The 24,447-nt window shown below is 37.6% G+C and overlaps 1 protein-coding gene across 1 annotated transcript in view; it reads left to right on the plus strand.

The window, feature by feature from the left end:
* The first annotated feature begins 579 nt into the window (after positions 1–579).
* The window catches only part of LOC124645029 (gamma-aminobutyric acid receptor subunit beta-like), a 34,101-nt gene continuing 10,233 nt past the window's right edge, over positions 580–24,447 (plus strand). The window contains exons 1-6 of the mRNA XM_047184767.1: positions 580–668; positions 16,811–16,911; positions 19,066–19,133; positions 22,970–23,196; positions 23,455–23,537; positions 23,920–24,057. Coding sequence (XP_047040723.1) covers positions 580–668; positions 16,811–16,911; positions 19,066–19,133; positions 22,970–23,196; positions 23,455–23,537; positions 23,920–24,057 — 706 coding nt within the window. The remainder of the gene's footprint in view (positions 669–16,810; positions 16,912–19,065; positions 19,134–22,969; positions 23,197–23,454; positions 23,538–23,919; positions 24,058–24,447) is intronic.

A 24,447-nucleotide genomic window follows, 5' to 3' on the forward strand; every position in this document is an offset into this window, starting at 1 on the left:
GGCGAAAGCTAGTACTATATATCTACGATCACCCTTCCGAAACACAACTGTATTTATTTGAAACCAGCTGATCTCGCGAACTTCGTATCATTTTAAGTTTCCCTGGACTTTTACATACCTACATGTTAAAACCAAAAAAAGCCAAATTAGACCAGCATACTCGAGTTTTAGTCAAACTAACGAACAGCAATTCATTTTTATATACAAGATAATGTTTTTTGTACTTATTTGAAATACAAATATATATACATTTTTAAATGAGCTATATTTTTAGCTGGAAGTAAAAAAAGATAAATTATTAAAGTTTTAATAAAACATGTGCGGTGGCATAGAGTCATATCATGCCAGTGTCAAGATAGAGCGTTTAGAGCGTTTGTCGCTCAATAAGGCTCCCAGTGAGGATCTGAGCGTAGTCGTAGCGAGCGGAAGGAGGCGGCCGGGCTGCGGTCGATAGTTGCTGGGGCGCAGGCGCGGGGTCTTGACGCCTGAGGGGCTATAAGAACACGCCAGTCCGCCGGCAGGCTGATACGCGGCTGCCGGCAGCCAGCGTCCGCAAGGGCGCACGCGGACCCGCAAAACATGCATACGAGCCGTCCGCGCGGCGTGCACAGCATCGCGCTAGTGCTGTCTCTTGCGATTGCCTGGTTGCCTCATGCCGACCATGCCGCGTGAGTATCTTCAGCTCTATCACCAGGTTCGAGCCGTGATATTTGATCTCATCGCATGATATCGCGCACACCCTGCACGCACTTGAGAAGCCATAGCGTGCGTGTAAATCTCTGAAAGCCGAGAGTTCACATTGCTCGACGCGCGTCTGATTTGTTTATAACATGACCTCGATGTTAATCCCTCGCTAATAAGCTAATAAGGAAAAGGGTTGTAGGCCAAGGTTTTATAAGCTTAGTATCTTGTTTATTAATATAATTCAAGCGAGAAAAAGTGTATTTTCAGCCCACCTTAATATTCGTTGGGAGATGAGAATCTACTTATATGTACCGTATTTTATTGACAAATTAAATTATGTTTCTGTCGTTGATTGTAAAATCAGTTTTGTATATTTTCAATTAGGTATTTACAAATCAAACCGGACAATAAGAGAACAATATTGGAGAAATTGAGACCGCCATTAGGCCCACATTGTAATCGTTTTTTGTCGTTGCGTTATTGTTTAAAATAGACTTTTCTTTAGAAAAATAAAATGAAAGTGTTAAATAGTGAGTGAATAGTGTCATGCCTCATCTGACTACGAAGTGCAATAAACAACAAAAAATGAGTCTGTAAGCGTTAAGAGGAGAGAGAGGGAGAGAGTACCTTTATCAATGTGACAAACAGATCAAATCTTTTTCGTTCGTGAAACGTTATAATATTTGGTCAGTAATAATATTGTTGATTATATCTTTTGCAATGTTAAGCGGATATTTGTTTAAATAAGCAATTGATAAATTAATTAGAATAGCTATTATTTACACTGGGCGATTCTATTCCGTCATTTTATATGTAGTTCGTCAATAAATACGAATACCTACCTGAGTTTAGGAATATTTGCAGCGATACTAGGTCGATGAGTGCCATTAGATATTTTGTAATATTTGAGAATAAACTCTTGAAAAAGTAGGAAACTATGAGTATTCAAATGGCTTCATGAAGAATGTATGCAAACTACAGTTTTGATCTTCCCGACCTTGACAGTTGCAATACCATAAAAAACTTATTTACAAAAAAATTAAACCGACTTCCCAAAACACTAAAAAGCAAAAAAAAAACTAATTTTAGGTGCATCGGCCTAGAAGTCGGTGTCCAATGGATGTTACTAAGCTAATTTTGCCACCGACTTCTAGGCCGATGCCGATTTTATTTACAGCTTTTCAGTGAAACGAATAGTTGTCACTATCCATATAAGTGGGAAGTTCTTATCAATACAAAGAATATAAGTCCAAATACGAGGTATTTTACTATATTCAGTAGTCGAGTTCCCTCGACTTTCTCTGGTCTCCATCATCAGGTCAGCTCCAAACCTTCACTGTTGCAAAGGTCGACAAATAATTTAAGCCCAAACACGAGGTAGTTTACATATTCAGTTGTCGAGTTCCCTCGGCCCTCTCTGGGCTCCATCATCAGGTCAGCTCCAAATCTTCACTGTTGAATAGTGCTTTTAGGCGTACACCTGAGTGTCAAGTTTTTACCCTATGTATGCCTACAACTTTCGAAGGTTGCCCTCGATTTCTCAGGGTTTCCATCATCAGATCCTGACCTGATACTATGGGACCAACTGGCAGCTATTCTGAGTCGAACAAAAAAAGAATCACGTAAATCGGTCTATAAACCTCGGAGTAATCGATGTACATACATAGAAAAAAAAAAAACATACCGGCCGAATTGAGAACCTCCTCCTTTTTGGGAAGTCGGTTAAAAATACCATCACTTTCAGGCTACACTGACCCACAAATATGTACCGTATAGACTAACATATATATTATTAAATACAAAACTTGTTAGTATATAGGAACTTTATTCTATGTTAGTATCACTAATAGCTTGATTGATATTTTAAGTTTCGGTCGATGTCTTTTTAATCGAAAGTAGACGCTGCTTTGGCATAAGGCATCTTAGCGTAGAATACTTTATAATGAAGTTTCTGTTACCGGTGGCTTTCCACCGATAGCTTGGACCTTTTCCCGGTTGATGAGATACTACCACATAATACAACACATACGTAACATTTAAATAAATGTAGAAACAGGCCAGTTTCGCAGGAAATCTGTCGGTACCTTTATAATTGTTCTTTAACAAACATTAGCTATAATGAAAACAATGTAGGTACCTAGGTACTGGATACTGTAGATATGTATAATATTTTCGCTCTCAGTGTTATCAGTTGTCTGTTTAAACATAATTGTAACTCTGTTGATAGTTCCTACATAGCCAATTGGAACAACAATGGTAAATGTTGAAAAATATAACTGTTCGTTACATTTTGAAATAAAGCGCGAAAAAGCGGCGTGCAAATTAAGTAACAATCAGTAGTCGTACAATCGTCGTCGTCTACGATAAACTATTTTCGTGTGTATCTTCAATCCTTTATTGTTTTGGATGTCCTTTTGCATTTATTTCATGAACACGGGAATTCCTGATTCGGGCTTAGAATAGCTTACTCGAGCGACACATGAGACTATTTACAGCCGTCTATTTCGGTGCCCCTAAACAGAACCGCCCACGGCCATTCAGATCAGCTTGATTCTGCGTACAGTCTAATTTGATTCTATTTCTACTTACTTCCATGTTCTATATGCCTGCGTCATCAGTAATCGTGACTTGCACTTAAAACTAAGGTTTACATTCTTATTACACTTCATATATTGGAAGTAAGTCGTGCTGGCGACAACACTGCTTTCGAAACTACTGTTGATTTTATTTGATTTTTTTTTATAACTACCTTAGTTAAAATTATTTCCTCTTTTGTTTGTAAATATAGAAAATAGCTATCCTCTGTGGTTTCAGCCGCGTCCGAGTAAACTGCTTTCAGCACCCAGATAAAAATTTGAAAGTCAAATGATATTAATAATTTTATTATTAAATAATAGTTTATATACATTTAAAATATATAATTTGAAATAAGTTGTTAGTATTAATTAATGAACTTAAGATTGTCTGATTAACTTACACGAAATATCGGGCAGTAGGTACTTTATTTTTACGTCTACAAAATAAACAGGCTTCTGTGAAAACCAAAAGATTACCCAAATTATCCATATACATAATTTATACAATTGTTCTAAATTCGGTTATTTCCTAGTATTTACTTACGCAGTTCAGTACGCATATTTACATAAATCTCTCTACAAAAGTTCTTCTGGGGTCAGTATCACAAACCGTGTCTGCGGTGTCTCACTCGCCCAACCGACAGACAACTTTTTCCATGTTGGCTTCGAAACCTAACTCGGTTCGCCTCTGTAGAAATAAAGTGGTGAAAAAAGTTCCTGAATTGCGACGAATACTTGATGGAACTAATAAAGGGAAGTTAGGTGCGAGCCGGAGTGCAGCGTCTGTTAAATCCTTTATATCATACCTATATCACTTTTATATTATCGACACTTTTCGTTGTAATTTTATAACTTGAGAACGGGTTCACCTATTCGAACCAAATATTTCGGCTTTGCTTCGGACATTTAGTGGATGGTTTATATGAAGTGTGCACAAAATCGGTCCGGTGGTTCTTCATTTATCACATGTTTAATCGACTTCCCAAAAAGGAGGAGGTTCTCAATTCGTCGGGATCTTTTTTTTATGTATGCTTACCGATTATTCGAAGACGCCTGGACCGATTTGCAAAATTTTTTTTTGTTTGATAGGGTATACCTTCCAGGTGGTCCCACAATCACCAGGTCAGGATCTGATGATGGAAACCCTGAGAAATCGAGGGCAACTTTCGAAAATTGTTGGCGTGCATAGGTTAAAAACTTGACAATGAGGTGTACGTCTGATTACACAATGCAACAGTGAAGGTTTGGAGCTGACCTGATGATGGAGACGAGAGAAGGTCGAGGGAACTCGACAACTGAATATGTAAACTACCTCGTGTTTGGGCTTATATTATATGTATTGACGAGACCTTTGCAACTGTGAAGGTTTGGAGCTGACCTGATGATGGAGACCGGAGAAGGTCGAGGGAACTCGACGACTAAATTTGTAAACTACCTCGTGTTTGGACTTATATTACTCGTATTGATGAGAACTTTTCACAAATGCGGATAGTGACAACTATGCTTGTCACTGAAAAGCCAAAAATAAAAAACTTTTTACAAAAAAATAAAACCATCGGTGGCGTGTAAACTCAGGAACATCCATTAGACACTGACTTCTAGGCCGATGCACCTAAGAATAGTTATTTTTTTTTGCTTTTCAGTGTTTTTGGGAGTCGGTTTTATTTTTTTGTAAAAAGTTTTCTGTAAATAAATGGTGGACTTACCTACACATAGCGTAGCACGAGCCGCAGGCCACTAGTTTTATATAAAAACTAAGTTGTGCCAGCGGTTTCATCCGTGTCCCGTGGGAAATTCTGCACGAACCCGGATAAAAAGTCTATAGCGTTCCTCGTTAAGTGGTCTATCTAACAATAAAAGATTTTTCAAATCGGACCCGGAATTTGTGAGATTAGCAAGTTCAAGCAAACAAACAGACAAACTCCTCAGCTTTATAATATTAGTATAGATTACTTTTCGTTGTAAGTAATTGTATAATTCAAGAACGGTCGCACTTGAGAACGGTTTCACCAATCCAAACCAAATGTTTAGGTTTTGTTCTGACTAACTAGTAGATGACTTATATGAAGTTTGCACAAAATCGGTCGAGTGGTTCTTCATTTATATATTGTTTTGTAAATAAAAAGGTGGACTTTATACGTAGCCTGCGGTACGTACTGCGGCCCCTAGTAGCGTATAAGAATTTTGTGGACAGTTCCAGTGGTTTGCATACCAGTATCTTTTCAGTTGAATTACGCGTTTGGTCCGGGCCGTATGAAAACTTGATAAAAATAAGATTATGTGTGTTTTATTCATTTTTATTTGGGAAACAAACAGATATTATACAATAATAATTACAATCAAATAAACAACACTTAATCCAAAACAGTTCCCACACTTTATCTATGTATAGATTCGCGCCAAGAACAATGTTTAAACAGATATGAGAAAAAAAAAACAATATTTGCCTCCACGGCCTTTTTCGGCCACGGCGGCTGTTCTCATTTTAAGGAGATCAGCCAGCTGCGCAGGACATGTTATAGTGCACAAGCATTTGCGCAGACACAGGTGCACTCCCTGTTCCTTCACTCTCATAACCCGATGGGACGAACAATATTTAACAATACTTACTTAACAATATTTAAATAAGTATCAAAAACAAAACAGTTATATCAAACTAAAACAGTTAGGTACAACAAACTAAAACTTCTCAAATGTTGAGAGAAACCAAATAATCGTGTATGTTTTTTTTTCAATTTAATAAAAAGAAAGATTAAAAATATCTATAAGGGTATTACTATTACCATTATGACAAACTGAAGTTATTGAAGTCAGATTTTTTCTACGCAGGAGACGTTCAGTATTTATGCAAACAATTTTTTTTTTAAGTTACCTACGAAGAATAGTTAATACTACCAATTGGCTTTGAAAACAATTACATTTTAGGCAGTCACTTATACAAATTGTGACCCTAAATTATTTCATTTTGGAATACGTTGTTTTAAGGGATAACAATATGTTATCAATTTTACTATTTCTCATCAATGTTAAGATACATTTTGCAGAACTCAATTACTAAACATCGTATTATTTTGTATGCAGCCGCTTCCTATTTTTATCTGCGGAAGTTTACTACTCGTTAATTTATAATAAGATAGATATATCTATATCGCTAACAGGTTCTCGGTTTATGCGCTACGATGCACTTTCTTGATTAGATGTCGAGGGTCTCTCCACCTCCCCTTTAATCTTGCAAATGTCACGGGGGTGTTGGCTCGGCTAATTTCTACGCTGTATTATGTTGTTATGATTTCGAGGAAATGGAGCAATTCATCCGAAAATGCACCTTTCAAAACGTAGCTGCCATACGTGGAATTAACTTTGATGTATCTACAAAGGCTTTCGTAGACGGAACTGCGGCAGAGTTACGATAAGAGACATCTGACAATTTCGATCGCTATACTCTTTTTTATGCAGGTTAAATAATAAACATTGGTCAGTTTTGTTGTCCTATGCGTTGCCTCGAAACTGACATATTTGTCTGTGAATTATTGGTGTCATGAAGCTGGGTACCTATGCATTAGTATCGGTTTCTGAATTGGTTATGATAAAGTAGTTTAGCCAAGTGAATTCGTTCATTTTATACTGATTCTGATATCGAGAACAGGTTCTGAGATACCGGTGCTTAGGGCTCCAGATACAGAAATCTCCTGACAATACGAGTCGTTTCAAGGAGTACCGCCATCTGATTCGGTCCCTTACTGAGGCACCTAACGAGAGCCTCATGAGATGTTGTTCGACGCTCTTGGTCATTAGACCATTGACCGTCACGAATATCGGCACATCGATAGCCTTGTCGACATTTTACATGGTTTTTTACATGGTGTCAACCTCGTGCGTTAGGTCGAGGTCACAGTCGATATACGTAATAACAGGTAAAGCTTTTCAGCTTCCACTTATTGAACTATGAGCCTTAGGCCTCAGTTGTGAATTTGCTTCCGAACGTATCATACTATACTTACAAACTTAATTGATATTATGGTGAAATTCTAGATATCGATATTTTTATACTTGTGTGAGTAGCCAACATAGAAACAAAAATAGATACAGATATTGAATAGACCAGCAGTTGGCCAGCAGTTGGCAACTTTATCTCTAAGCGGGCGGTGTCTGTCTACCATTCACTTCCGATGGAACTGGTTAAGGTTAGGCACACTTAGATTAGGTTAAGCCTCTCGTTGTTCGGAAGACATAAGCCTTGCACTGCACAGGTTTGCGTATAACGAAAAAATAATTATTATTTTACTTATTCCCTCTTTTCTCCGCCTAATAATAGTTTGTGTGTACAAACTCATATTGAATAATCGGCCTAGAGAGTATTTTTACATGCAACAAGCCTTTTGAGTTTTTTACAATGTCGGTCACGGTTACAGGATTACGGTCTTTTTGCAATGGAATTACAGAATGCAATATGGAAAATATTTTTAAGAAAGGTACTATTAACAAATACGCATAAATATTTACTGTTTTTCAGTAATCGGATTAATCGCAGAAGCAAAGTGAATATAAAGAGAAAACAAAAGTGCCATACATGCTGTATCCAAGTTTGCAATTGTAATGTTAAATGGAAAAACCTTTATATCATTCCTATTTAATATTTTATCATAAAAATAAAATAGAAAGGAAAGATTTAGGCTTAATAATAAAGAACTGGCCCTCGATTTAATTTTAGCGAGTGGGTACAGAAACCCAGTTAGTGACCTGTCGATCCTCGACCTGATCTTTCATCATTCATGGAGACAGTCTTTCATGATATATCCTAATCAAATTGTACTATAGTGTACTAACTGCTGAGACAACCAATTTCCGTCCCAGGAGAGCATTGGTCACATGAAACTGGAAATCATTTTTTAAAATCGTATAACCCTTCTCTTAAATACAACGAACACAACTATCTATGGACCTATATTATAATAATTATAGTCTATATATATTATAATCTATTTGACTTTTACTTTGAAAGATCTTCCGCTTGGTGGATTTTGTCTCACGTTTGCCTTTATTGACTCTGTGTATAGTGTCGTGGTCTTGTGTATGAAAAGAATATAATTATTTAAAAGAAAGTGACAAAAATAAAATCTGAATATTTGAGTCCTGTTTACTCAATGTTCAACGGTTATTGTACTAAAGTACCTTTATTTAAATGAACATAATCATAGAAATACCTTTAGACATCATGTCCCATTTATTCAAAAGTAGTTCAACCTTGCTCACCTACAACCACGTTGGACCGATTAAGTGTTTATATTGTAACAAAATGTATGTAACTGTACAAATGTTTAGGTAATATTTTTCTAAGTTTTACGCTACTCTCCGTAGAAATCGGGAAACATTTAAAAAATAATAAAAAAAATGGTATATAGGCCACTTTGCTTGACAATATCCTTAATATTCTAGAAAGGTGAAACAGGTGAAATTAAAATATAGCGCATGAAGATCACATGGTTACAAGCAAAGCACTGTAAAAGACTGATTTTTTATCATCCCTTTTATTTCAATTCTTATATGTTTTTAAGGAAATTAAACCAACAGTTTTCAAGTGGCAATTAAGAGGAGCGGTGTCGAGCATTTAGAATGGCCCATTGACGAAGGGTGCTTGTATCGAGAGCCTCTTTCTTTGACTTGCCATTAACACTTGGTCTGAGTCTAATGACGTAAAATATTGACACTCGATATTGAATAACAAAGTTATTGAGATTCTTTCAGTAGTTTGAAGCAGTAAAGGAAACGCAACGTTACCCGGTTGTTTTTTTGGTAGGTAAGTTTAACCGCTAAGTCGTATTAGTCAGTGTCATCGTAGCTCTTAAAAGCCACCAATCCTCGAAAATTCCGTGACAGTGCAATAAATTTATGTGAAGCTCCTCTGTCAGTGAATTTCTCAATCGTTCTGTCATTGTTCATTCCTCTGGATTCATTGGCGTCCTGTTATCTACATAGTTTATCAAAGTTGAAAAAGTGCTCACTATCTCAATAAGCATCTGACCATTATATACGTACCCTCTCATGTCATTGTACTTAAAATTAACGACCTCTCTTCCTTCTCTAGGGTTTGGACAAATTGTCATTGGGCCACGGTTATGTTCCAAAGTGGTAGGTTTTGCATGTATTTTATTCTTCCATTCACCAGTCGGCCTTGTAATATTGCTCAAACATACTGTCCAAAGTTTAAAAGAATATACCAGCCAGTCTCTTTAAATTCTCATCAGGTTCATCACGGTGTTCAATCCACCAATCCAGAACGTCATATATTACCAGTAGGTACTCGATTGTACACATGTGAATCTTCAATACTGTTATTTGTGTTCCTCCCTTACAGGTGTCCAGGTACCCCATGACTTTTGCTCTCTGTCGGAGTTGGTATATCTAGAGTATTATAGAGTTTCTTTCTGTCTAGGTGTGATACATTTTTCTCTTTTTTATAATGTTCAGGCTTTTTGTACATACGTGAATCTTCAATATAACTGTAATTTGTGTTCCTCCCTAACAGAAGTCCAGGTACCCCATGACTTTTGCTCTCTGTCGGAGTTGGTGTATCTAGAGTATTATACAGTTTCTTTCTGTCTAGGTGTAATACATTTGTCTCTTTTTTATAATGTTCAGGCTTCTTGGATTTAATTTTAAAATCATGTTGGCTGCTTAAAACCGGATTAGTTTGTTTGATTTGATGATACTTTTGTCTGTACGGACAGCAAAGTATCGGTAAAAGGATTCCGTTTTACCTATTGAATACTGAACCATAGAAAAATATCCCCGATTCATGTAAATTACAATTATCAGTTCCAGTAAATTTTCAATTGAATCTGCATATTTATATGAATTCGTAATACAAACAATGAACTGTGTTCGAAAGAGTACCTATATTCCGAATTATTTTTTATTATGTAAGCCGATATTGGCATGGCCGATACGAAAGGCAAATAGTTCATGGTTAAACTAGTAGGAAGTCATGTTCTACCGTTGCCTGCCAGAAGGTATCTGAAGATACAAGTAGTATGTCTATTTCTGACGTTTTTATTATATTTATCTCAAAAGTATCAATTTTATTAAAATACGCGAAAATAGCTTTGACAGGGATTCACGATATCATTAATGTTGGAGTTAACTTATTTGTTTATAATAAAGATAATATAATTATAGGCCATCATATTGTAGGTAGTTCATAAGAATAAATGCCAGTGGCGAAGGGTAGTTTATTGAAATAGGGAAGCCGCAGCAAAAAAATACTGGGGGTGGGGTTCTCAGGGACGGGGGGGAGAGGTAATGGAGGTAATTTCTCAGTCCACCTTTTAGCACTGACTGAGAGACTGATAGTTTGAACATGTTTTCTCGAGGAATTCTGCAGATTATTAATATCTATAAAACTTTATTCCATAAACTACTAGAATCTGAGAAAAGTTGGCACTAGAAACAATACATTTTATTTAATTTACAACGGCCTGTTAGCCGTTGATATTTATCGTATAGGAATACATTTCATGTTTCATAAATCCATCACGACGTTAGTAATTTTAATATTGACGTAATCTTTCTTCTTTCTCCTGCCCTGTTCCCAAATATTACTTGGGGTCGGCGCAATATGTCATTTTCTTCCATTTTCCCCTGTCACTCGTCATACTGACACTCACTCCCTTCCTATTCATATCATCTTTCAGGCAATCCATCCATCTTTTCTTAGGTCTTCCTCTTCCTCTCCATCCATCTACATTCATACTTAGCACACACTTTGTTGCATGCGTATCATCCCTCCTCATTACATGTCCATACCACGACAATCTTTATTGATAGGTAATTCACCCGTGCGACGTGCCCGAGTTTTATAACACGTTTTTATTCTCAAAACATATCCTTGAAAAACAAGTTTCTTCCTAAAGTAAATAATCTGTCAGAAAACAGTCTAATGCGACCAATGCTATCCTAGTTAAGTTTTTAAAGTAGGCACACTAAAAAGAAACCTGATGCAAACTGTCTACTTACCAAAATAACTCATTTCAACGTAGGTCTCTCTATTTTCACAACACAATACACACACGAACTACCTATGTTATTTCCAAATGATACACACACTAATAAATTCAATTAAATAACACAACGAACAAATTGTTAATGATATTACCTATCTAAAACAAAATAAGAACAATGAGAGCGAATTTGTCTGATTTGTTTGTTTACATATTTGAGAGCTCTAAGCGCTGTCACTCGCGCGTAGACAGATATAGCTACTCTATTCTTGACGCGTTCTTTCTCGTTCACTCGCGAGTTTTGATTGGCTGGAAGCCGCTCCGTGAGCCGGCTTACCGCTCGCCCATATTTTGCGAACATCGCGCGGCGCGGCGTGGATGACGTCACGCAAGCGTAGTTTTGTATGGAGGAGGAAGCCGAGACGCTTACCGGCTTGTTTAGTAGGAGCAAAATCTTTCAAGTAATTTATAGACAATTTTTTTACGGTGGTTGGCGTATTGTTATACCTACATATTTAAATTGTGTGGTTTAAATGATAATATTAATTATACCTATATTATAACTTATACCTATGCTTCTTTCTTGCAATTCGAAAGGGAAGCCGATGGGAATCGGCTTATAAGGACGCCTCGCCACTGATAAATGCATATGTTACGTATTTTACTTTTTGCGTGTTACTTGCCTGGGTGTTACAGGAATGTGAGCCCGTTTCTGAGAACCCAGTGACCCGCTTCTCCTGTAGTTGCATAGAATTCCTCGGCAAACCCGCTGCCAATCTATTTCCTCGGCTCCGTGACAGCCAAGAGATATCGTTTTCCATGTTCGTTTTTGGTCACGGATTTTTCTGAAATTTGGATAGGTTAATGAATTCGTTCACTTATTATTCATTATTTCCCTAATATGCATTCAGTTTTGCATTTTATAGTAAACAATAATATTCACACGTTCATATCTGCAAGTTTATAATAAAATACAACACATCTTTTCTATGGTGACAAGTGCCATGCGTCTGTTATCTGTGCCTTTGTTCTATAAAACGACTCGATAAAAACTGCAACGGTGAGGCAACTATATACACAGACACCCGCTAATATTTATAGTTGAGTATATCGGGTGTGTCGTTCACAATCACATTAAATGAAATGCGTTAATATACTGGTTAACATATATGTCAATTAAAAATAAAAATACGTAAAAAAAAGAATTTTTCAAACAAAGTAAATAGAATAAAAATGTCCGAAAATTAGAACACCATATAAAAGTCAGTCATTACAAAGAACTGAAAGTCTCCCTTGAAAACTGACAGCTGTCAACTGATCAAAACATTCGATACTCCTAACTTTATCTCTGCTTTAGATACACATGATGTTGTAAATTACAAAAACGAGAACTGACTCCTGTGGTGAAACCACTGAATGGATTAGGTTATTTTTTTTTTACAATTCGCCATAGAATATCATAAAGTATTTGCGATGGGATTTAATGTGATTATGAACGACACACCCTGTATAGCATGGACTAATAACGTACTAGCACAGAGCCTTGATGCGGTGTCGGATAATTACAGAAAGGTCTTTCAATGCAGTAATTTATTTGCGTTTAATGTTAACATGTTGAATGGACTTTTTAAAATTCAGCTTCTTTAGCTAAGGACACGAAACAAATGACCGGGTGGTGGCGGGGCGATGTCTACATACAAAAGCATTGCACTAATGCACATAAACTGGCGACGGCGACGGTGGGGCGAGGCCATCAAGCGATGGACGGGCGACGCGACGTTGTGTAGCGAGTTTGGTTTTGTCGCTTGCGCGGGCACGCAGTATTGTACCTCCTGCCAGTTTATTTTGTGTCACCACGAGTCGCGTCGACCTGTGTTGCCAGCACGGCCCTGCCGTTGTAAGCTTCGTGCCTTGTGCGTCTTAAGTGAGCGTTCTGGGTGCGAACGCGAAGCGCGATGTGGAGTTGCTACCTGATTGCTGCCCTCGAGCATTAACTTGCCATGTGAATTTCTGCTATGCGGTTTGTTCAGCAAACCGTTTAATACCCATACACCAACCTAACCATACCCATACCTTAAAGTGCATCGTTTTGGTGGGCATCGGGCATGGTTATAATAAATTCAAAAGCTCTTCAAATGAAGATTTGCTCATTCTAAAATAATAAAAAAATATTTTCTTCAATTCCCACCAACCCATAATACCTACTTTCGAGTACAATAGTGAGAATAAATGGATGAACCCAGAATCTTTTTTTTCTTTTATCTATTTAACAATAAAGCACTGGTACTCTGCTACATCCGGTTAGACTGGAAACCGACCCCAACATAGTTGGGAAAAAGGCTCGGAGGATGATGATGAGGATGATTTAACAATAACAGCAGTGTATTAGATAGTTCAACTCAGATTTGCGCGCGGCCCTATGTGTGCGTCGGCTTGTAAATATACAACTTTCATTCGTGTGACAGTGACGTCGTCCGAGCATGACGTGTTCTCATCGCTTTTTGTTATGGGTACAGTCGTTTACGAAAATGTCTAGTTCTTCACGGAGAAAATGTTTTAAGGAGTCAGGTAGCGTTTCAAAAAAATGAAACAACATTCAAAGCTTTTTATTATTACATTTTACAGTTTATCATTATTTTCTCATACGGCTTTTCAAATTGACATTGACAGTATCTAAGAAATAAATGAAGTGAAATATCTAAGATGAATTAAATACTCCTTACATATTTTCTAGCTCGGGGTACGCGGACAATAAATAAATGTGTGGACTAAGAATGTAAAAGACCTATAATTTAGTATAATAATGGAAACAAAATGTGTGGGGAATTTTAAAAAATTATATTGCTTCGCATAATGTCGACCAAAATAAGACGGAAATAATGAAACTCATAAATGAACGTTTAAGTCAAATTGATGAAGGGATGTTGGGTAATACTTGTCGACATGTACAAAAGAAAAAAGAAGAATACTATAGCCATTTTGACATGGAGTCAGAATTTATAATTAACATTGGTGAAAGTAGCGAATCCGAAAATTCATCATTTGATTTTTCAAGTAGCGATACAGAATCATTATAAATAAATAAACTTAATTACGTAATAACTGTACTTTAAACAGCCGTATACAACCCCTAAATAACTGTATTTGTACCCGACTGTACCTCTTGTCACGCACACAAAGTCACTGTATATGTACAAGGGTTACCCACACATAGGGCCGCGCGCACGACTGAGTTGAACTTACTATAATACCACTGACTACACTTGAAAGTATGGTTGCTGTGCCAAACGGGCTGCCGAACAAAATAGCATCGCATCGCATCGCAAGTTTTTGGGAATTCGCATCGCATCGCAGTTTTGTGTGGGCGCCTTAAATTTTGGATCCCATCGATTATAATAAAATAAATAAGCAAGTTGCATGCGTTAGCTGCATAAAAATTAAGAATATTACAAAGCCACTTAGTAAATGCTTATATAAATACTGGTATTTATTACCTCATGCATTAAATATAAGTCCGTACATAAAATTCTTTCTAGAAAATTCTAAAGTATGTAGGTACCTACTCATATCTGAATCCAGGTCTCTGTTTCGCTTAAAAATAGATAAAATACGTAAAAGAGAATTGCTCTAGCACAAGTACAGTAAAATGAGCATTTAAAACAGGTATGTACGTACTATTTTTATTTACATGACTTCTGTTGATGCAGTAATGCAAACACAGCACAGGCTTATCACAGAGAGTTTTCATAATTTTATGAAAACGTTTCAGGAATTTCTCTTTTCATATGAATCGTATCATAAACCGTGAAGCCCGTTGGAGCTAAAACGGTTTTTATAAAAAGATTTTCTTTTAATTGCACCAACATACGGCAGTTTAAATCTATCCAAGCGTAATTAACATGAGGTAGACCTCAAAGTCATTTCATTTGACTTTATCAATGTGTCGTTAACAGAGTGCACCTTGTTCATTTACTAATATCTCTAACTGTATACATAATTTAAGGTGTGTATTATGACGTTGGACGTTGGGGTGTCCACATGCGATACTGAAGTAATCGATTTCGATTAAATTATAAATGCCTCTTTTAACTGTTATGGTGATACTTTTAAATAATTTCAATAATAGATGCTTCAATTTGGGGCAAGTACCAGGCAAGTTTCAATGTAGTTTTCCGAAGTCATAGGTACTTTCTAAACACATCTTGGATAACTTTGACTGGGTAAATGTGAAGGAAAAAAAATATTTGAGCAAATTCGGATTTGAAATCCGCCTTAAGGCTGGAAGCAGTGCTCGACCGACGTAGCTATATTTGTGCAAGTCTATAAACGCGCACACAGCTACGCTGACGGTACGCGCGTGATTTTCTATGTGATTCGGTCGGGACGTGCGGTCAGCACGGACCGGCCGAGCACTGTTTCCAGCCTTAACAAGCGCGGTGATTAGCGCTCATTCCCTTTTGGGATGCGAAGATAACTTATGCCTTGCAATGGGACATTAAAATACACTACAATATGTTAGTGATTCTACGTGTACACTTACCTAAGTTTGTCCAATATTTGTTTACACTAAATAACAAATACAATAAAACCTGGCTAAAAATAGTATCGCGTCATAATTTTTAATAGGTAAGCACAACATGCGAAAGTTGTTAGGATGAAAAGATTTGAAAAACCGTCAAAGCGGCACAATTTGCGGTGGTAGGTATGCCACAGCTTAACTAGTGGTGTCAGGCGTGGACGTATTTCATCATAGGTAGGCAGCCCACACCTAGTGGACAACTGGACATGTTTTATAAAAGACATACTAGTAACATAGAGATATAATTTATGAATGGCTACTAGCAGAAGATTTTTAACAAGTTTCCGAGCGAGTCTTAGGTGCGTTTTGAATGCTAGCTGCTGACTGCAACTGCCGACAGCACTTGCAGCGTTTGTATGAAATTGGTTGATATCTGAGGGCGAATGCATGTGGTGCTGCCGCTTCGATCCAAAACGGTTTTATGTAAATACATACATACAAACCAATAGTGCAGATGCGGCCGATTTCACGCAGTCGCGGCACGTACGGCAAGCAGTTATGCAGTCGGCAGCTAGCTTCAAAGTGCTACAACTTTTTTGTTCTAATCATCATTGGTCTCTAAATGATAACTCAACCGAACTTAATATCACACAAAATTTTAAAGTTCAGGAACAAAACTGCATTTTTTAGGTTTTGAAGTACACACAATTACAAAACAGTAATTAAAGAACCATATGATATACTTACCACAGATAGCCCAGGGCCCATACTATTCTTTCCTTTTTGTAAAGGTATCTATATTCATTACTATAAAAACCACCCTTATAAAGATGATCATCGTCATATGATACATGTACTTGACTATACACAATTATCTATACAACATCGAGTGAAATAAATAAAACATTACAAAATAAATTATATTTTTTTCTATTGTGCTAATTGTAAATCACAAAATGTGTCTCAACGGTCTATAAATATTTTGTTAATATAACTATTAAGAATATGCCGTTCAATTGATATTTGCGTTTCAGGGGAGCGGGAGGAGGGGGGATGTTTGGTGACGTCAATATCTCAGCCATTTTGGATTCGCTAAGTGTAAGCTACGACAAAAGAGTGAGGCCGAACTATGGAGGTTTGTATAATTGGATTTATTTTCGGTGTACCTACATTCAATTTTCCACTAGCATAGCTGGCGGTTTGATTTTTTGAATGTCCTACGTTTTTTTTGACAACTCTTTTTTTACACTACATCACCACATGGTACAAAACAAAGTCGCTTTTTCTGTACCTTTTTACGCTTAAATCTTCAAAACTACGCAACCAACTTTCATGCGGTTTTTTAAATAGATAGAACGATTGAGGAGGAAGATGTATATCTATAATAACATCCATTAAATAACATTGCATCCGTGCGAAGCCGGGGCGGGTCGTTAGTATAATAATATAGAAAAAGACAGATTCCTGTCACGCTTACGGCGATTAGTATACCTACCAGTTAGGAGTGATTAATAGCATAAAATTATATTCTTAATAGGTAAACGTGGATCCACTGATCCATTTTGTCTGGAATGTTGCCAATGGTGGTTCTTAACAGACTCACCTTGGTGACCAGATTGGTTTCTCCATTGAATTTTGTAATGAAATCTGGACGAGTGATCAAACAGTAAAGTAGAAGAGTATGGCCTTGGTTCAGTATGTTGATCAGTGTTTTGGATTTAACTGTGCTAATGGTTTGGACCTGATTGATGTTGGATCCGCCACACTCTTTGTGAATGAGTTCAATTGCGTCGTGATGGTCGTGATGGCAATTCTTTACCCATAGTCATTTTTCGTTTTTGTTGATGGGTTAATAATTTAAGTTGATCTGATATTTGGCCCAACAACTGAATATTATTATTAAAAGCTTTGGCTTGTTGGACTTGATAGACAGATAGCATTAAGAGACCAATAGAAGGAATAGTATCTAAAAAGGCAGGCCTGAGCGACCACAGGTCTTATCACTATCCAGTCCATTCCAACAATGCGGGTTAATAAGCGGAATTGATGCTGTAGCTCGTCTATGTCCATCTCATTGATAGCACTTACACGACCAACTAACGCTGAAATGTCAGAGCCTGAGACAAGGCGTGACTGTCTAGTGGCAAATCATAGGTTCGCAGACCTATGATTTGCCACTAGATGATGGTCTGTGATCTGGGATCTTTGGCAGGGTCGTATACCACCTACATAGTAGTCCTCCTCACCACTTGTAGCATAGGCCTGTTGAGGTGGAGGAGCTGTCCCCAGCCGTTGCACCTCCTTCATGTGGTCGGCTGCATCACGAGAGCACGAGGCTGATAGGTACCTGTAAGGCTTACAGTGTAAGGTCAGGCATCTCATGATCTATTGTTTTGCCCGGTCCTCTGACGAAAATTTTTACCCTAAATTCTGTCATGATTGTAAATAGCAATAAATACAGGATATGAAGATATAATACAGGATAAGAATAGATACACATACGAGCTGATATTAGTCACAATAGAATCCGAAACATGTTTCTGAGATCATTATTATTGCAAGCGTGCCTATCAATGCGTTTACCTTGTGAATAGATGACATACTTTTATAGGATCTAGCTTGCATATAGTATTTTAACGGTAATACTTAGTTGACTATGCTTCGCATCCGAATACAATGTTCTTTAGATGTAGATTTGAATTTGTAACTTCTATTTAACATTTCGATAGTACCGACTATAGTAACGATCCCGATTTTTGAGTTTATAAAATAATTTTGAGATTCTTGAACGTGTAATATTAAATATTACATGTCTTATCATAATTCACAGGTGATTATGAGCAGAGGGTCTTATGCGAGTTTGCAAGTTAAACGTTGTCGATACGTATATAATCATTAATCACGTAGCTTTTACTTTTAGAAAGAACTGTTTATTTACTGAAACTGTCATCTGCTTTTGATCGTTATTGTAAACGCTGTCTCTCACGAGATATTAAACGTTATTTAATATCCGGCAAAACCATACAACTCTTTAATTCAGCCGAGCATAAGCAAGTCTTGCAAAACTCGCACTTGACACTCAGAAAAAAGTTAAATCAGCGATCAAGGCATTCTATAGTAACGTAGGAGCTAAACGGATTTAATTTGACACACATTGCCTAGAATTAATGAACATATATTTGTCTACGCTAGCGTTAGGATGCATTAGTATGTTTAACTAACAATAAAGGGCGAATGGAATTATTTTAACAGGATAGCTTCTGGTAATGTAACTAATGTACTATTTCAGGACCGCCAGTGGATGTGGGAGTCACCATGTACGTGCTATCCATCAGCTCCTTATCTGAAGTGAAAATGGTATTTAATGCTGCAAACCTACTTTTATATAGATTGTCATTTTCAGAACGAAAAATGACAACTGCGTTTAGATTAGTACTCTCGGTCGAACTAAGGATTTTCATTATTAAATGATCTCATTAAGTGTGCGGTTCAAGTTCGATCTAGGGTCTCAGGGCGTCACGTACCGTCCCCTGGTTTGGTTTTCACGGCGCGAGGCGCGCGCGCGCCACTCACGATTGGGCTTGATTGCAGGTCCGCCAGTGGAGGTGGGCGTCACCATGTATGTGCTCTCTATCAGCTCCGTCTCCGAAGTGCTCATGGTACTCGCCACTGTCAGCTCACGCTTGTCTCGGTCGCTCCGGCCACCGCGCCGCCGCGACCGAGCAGCCCCAGACACGAGGCTGCGAGCATGCCGGCGTAATGGAGCTGACCACCCGGAAGGCGGCACACCTCTCACTTTTAGTCCGAGATCCCAGCGTTCCAAGAAATACTACCTATATTTTTTAAGGCAAAATGTGTGGCGTCGCCTAAGGGTGCGTCCACATCTGGCGAATGCGCCGCGAATGCGCAGCACGCGAGCCGATCGCGAGCTGTCCGCGAGCTGCGCGCGTGCATTTTTGTTCGTGCGCCGCTTCTGCGCCGCACGCGCGCAGCTCGCGCGCGACCTAAGCGCCGCACGCGAGCGGCGCGCAGGCGGCGCGCGACGTCTGCCATCTTCGATAGTACTGAGCCAATATACGGAACTGTAAGGGCGAGAACTGATTGCGCGCAGATCGCGCGCTCTATACGAGCCTTGCGTGAGTTGCGCTAAAGAGGCGCACCGAACTATTGCAGTGACTGCACGCGCGCAGCTCGCGGACAGCTCGCGATCGGCTCGCGTGCTGCGCATTCGCGGCGCATTCGCCAGATGTGGACGCACCCTTATATTTTCATTATTAAATGGCTTCAAATGCTAGCATAGTTGATGGCTAGACAGTGGGCGTTTACATGTGTGATGAGAAAATGGGATTACCTTGCATTTTAATAACCCAGTCCCATTTAATTTATTCACAGTGCCTACAAACTATTAATAATATTATTATAGCGGTACAAATATTATGGGCATACAACTATTGAATGAAATGTCCAATTGTATCTGTAGTTAATAAGTGACACTCAGTAAGAAGGTGATTACTCCGTCGTCGTAGTGGCAGCCTAGAACCGCCCGTTGCTGGACAAGGAATGGCAAAATGGTCCAATGTCCTCGGTACTATGATATGATCAAATTGAATTGGCTCCATCATGAAACGTGACTATTTCATGAATTAATGTGCGACCGTCACGAAATAGTTAATTTTACATATTGGTACACTAAGTAGTGTCAACACTACTTCATACCTCACATATTGCCTTCCAGAAAATAAGGTGCATTTAGGAACTGATGTTCTATTTCAACTATTAATGAAATACTTTAATGACTATAAACAACACGTACAACCAGTGCGTTTCGGTGCATGGTATAGTGGTGTGCCTCTGTGGGTGCGTCTTCAAAAATACATACTAAAATGTACCTTGCCATTAAGCATCCCTCCAAGCAAGCCACTCCTAAAGTTTGCTCCATTGTTGTTTCTCTAAGCTTTTTATTACATTCTTGATTAGGTGTTTGTTGTGATTGTGGGTTAATACAATTTGTTACTGAGACTGATCTCTTGATCATATCAGGGATGTGCATCATTAACTTCAAGTAGTGTTAATATGTTTGTTTTTATTTGTTTATGCTGTCGTCCATTAATTTCTGGTCTAAAAAGATAATCTGGAACACTGTTCTATACCTTAGGTATTCTCTAAGGAGGGCATTACATCAGAGCTGAGAAGATTTCTGGGATTTACACGAAAACTGTAAACTTGTGGAACAAGATTCCTTCTATCTAGTATTTGCTGAATGGAATTGGCTGAATTATACACCATTTCAGTACAGCAATTTGCAATTTTATGAAATGGTGAATTGATAGCTAAGCCGTCAAATACCTTTACCTACCTACCCTAGAAGTAAGATAAAGATCAGGGTGTATGACCCCAGTGAAAACCAAATCAAGGGACTGTTAAAGTCACTTCAGGACGTGACCCCCACCCGGTTACTATAGATTTCTAGTTATATTTGTAAAACTACATGAATACAGTCCTGTTTATCAAAACTTTCATGTCTACAGTACACAAGATACACTTCTATTTAAAAAAAATATGTAAAAGAAAACAACAAAAATAACGTAGTTTGCAAGATTGAGTTTACATAAAAAAAACAGGTAGGTATGCTAGAATTTAAAGCGCTGACATCACCCAAATTGGCTTGCCTCAAATATTTTTTTTGCCAAATCTATACAGTTTTTGGCGGCGAAAAAAATGTATATAAATCTTGAACATATTTCTGAGAACCCTGTAAAATGTTCAAAACACGTTCTCGAAAAGTTTTGTCTATACAAAAAAATTGGAAACTTACCTCTTAAAATGATCTTCTAACAAAAATATATAAATCTGTATGTATTATTATGAACTTAGTTGATTTTTTATTTTTGATTACTCAACTCATTTTTTATGAACGTTTTGCGAATGTCCCGTCGTCAGGCCTCTCTTTCATACATTTGTTGTCAGCCTCTTAAGGGTATTTGTTTAATTATTTTAACATAATTCGAAACAACGACTTCCAAAATCACAAAAACTAATTTAAGGTGTATTGGCCTATAAGTCGGAATTAAAATAATAAAAAAAAATGATTTGATTCAATTCTTGCAAGTTTTGATAAACAGGAAATTGACCTCCTAATAGCGTAATTTCTTAATTCTTGATAATTGTAATGTACCTAGTGTTTTTCTTACATCTTTTTGTCAAGATAATAAAATAAAATTATATATTTTTCATGTTTGGAAGAAATATGGTAGAGAAAAACACTGTTATTTCAATTGTGAGAATTTTAAATATCTCTGGTCTCCTTTCTTCTGTGTTCTGAGGCTTCTGTGACTCTGACTCTGCCGTCACTGATTTTACCAACCTTATTTTGTCCCATATCGGTGAAAGATATAACTTAACATGTAATGATACCTAATATGGGACACCTTTCACACATGGTCGACTAGCCCCAAAGTACCTAAGCTATTGGCTCGTGTGTTAGATGCTAACATATCTTATAACAATATACAGAATTTACAAGTTAACTTATTGTTAGTTAACAACAAGCCAAATCATCAGGGAATAACATCTATTTCTTAATCCGAAATTCAACTGTAGCAATTATAACAAGCAAGCAAGTGGCTGTATTAGGTACATATTTTATTATTATATTATTGATCAATCTGATATAAAAATGACAAATCTACTACGTTTTGTCCTAAGAAGTGAATTTCGTTTTTTTTACATACATAGTATAATAATTCTGATGCTACAAGCCCTCGGTTAAACTTTTATAAGCATTGACATTATGAATTATGTTCAATGTTCGAAGCTTATAAAAGTTTATAGCACCCTTGACTGAACAACCGTCAGTATTCGCATTCTCATATCTGTTTCTTTATTATATCCGCCACTTTGAACTTGCTTGAAATTTCTTTGTACAAAATTCCGATAATTTAAACCGATGTACGAAGAAATATAAATAAGATGAAAAATATTTACGAAGGAGGCAGTATGTTCAAGTTTGCTTGCATATTCCTCTGACATTACTTCGCACAGACAATGAATGCTTCACGGCGATAACATTCCGTTAAGTCGCAACGTAACATTTGCAGCAGGCGGCAGAGTCGAGTCCGATTGCATCTATCGTTGTGCCAATGTAAGTCAATCAAGTGATGCTTTTATTTTCTACAACAATAGAAATGTTTCAGGATTTCACGCTGGATTTCTACTTCAGACAATTTTGGACAGACCCCAGGCTTGCTTACAAAAAAAGGACGGGTGTGGAGACCCTGTCCGTTGGCTCGGAATTTATTAGAAACATATGGGTACCCGACACCTTCTTCGTTAACGAAAAACAGTCTTATTTCCACATAGCTACTACAAGCAACGAATTCATACGTATTCATCATTCTGGATCTATTACTAGGAGTATAAGGCAAGTATCATAATAACATATTTACTTATCCCACATCATTCCCTTAAGAATCGAAAGAATGCATTTGGGATGTCAGGTTGAACCTTGGAAAATAAGTAAAACAATGTGTTTTCATCTGTGCTTCATGTGTACATAGATTAACCAAATTGTTTGTCGCTTCCTATTATGTCAAAATGAAGTTGCAATAATGGTCTCTTTTTTCCCACTAAAATATGCCATGTATCCTAGTTTACCTAAATTGCTCGCACTTGTTCACAGACTGACTATCACCGCTTCTTGTCCGATGGATTTGCAGTATTTTCCGATGGACCGTCAATTATGCAATATTGAAATCGAAAGTTGTGAGTGTGATACACCCATTTAACAGTGTATTTTGCATCTATAGTTAAATAATCAAAAATTAACTCCTACTTGGGGTGTGTTCTAATGTACTAAATTAAATAATGTACTTTCTTGATATGAGTAATTAACTATTTTATTGAGTTGCAGACTCATGAGTGCTTTCATGTTCGGTAGATAAATATGACGTAATGTTTATAAAACGCTTACGAATTTGCACTACGATCGCAGTTACAGGTATCTGGCGAGCAGTTACCTATTGTAACACATCGTTTCCTCACCCTCGGTAGAAATAGCCTTAAATTCATCCACTTTGTACAAATATTTTGAAACCCCAGTGCAATGGGTGCTTATTTTATCGTTCCATATCTCTGCATGGTACAGTTGGCTACACCATGCGGGACATCCGATACAAGTGGAATGAGGGGCCCAACTCAGTGGGCGTGTCGAGCGAAGTGTCTTTGCCGCAATTCAAGGTGCTGGGCCATCGGCAGCGGGCCATGGAGATTTCTCTTACAACAGGTATACAGCACCGATGAAACAACCAACTATTTGTTCACTAACCATGGTTGGTTCTTTATTCTATTTATTTCCTCTACCCGGACTCGATCACTTGCATGCGACGCCTTTGCCAGAACATTTTCATTTGTGACTTTCCCTGGATGACCTGGTAAAGCAAAATCGATCTTTGACTACGATTTTATGAACTAATTTGTATAGGTATTACATCGATCACTGCACAATTCCATACAACCGGTTCAACATTTCATAAGAGCAGATTTTCAAAAAAGGACAATGCCAGGGTGTGGGCTCAAAGTTTGCCCAGCAGTGGGAGTAGTTTCAGCTGGTTCCATAGTGCACTCTGAACACGAAATCCAAATATTTTTGAAATCGGTCCCAGAGGTCCCGAGA

This window comes from Helicoverpa zea, chromosome 31, assembly GCF_022581195.2.
Source record: "Helicoverpa zea isolate HzStark_Cry1AcR chromosome 31, ilHelZeax1.1, whole genome shotgun sequence".
In the NCBI taxonomy this organism is placed as follows: domain Eukaryota; kingdom Metazoa; phylum Arthropoda; class Insecta; order Lepidoptera; family Noctuidae; genus Helicoverpa; species Helicoverpa zea.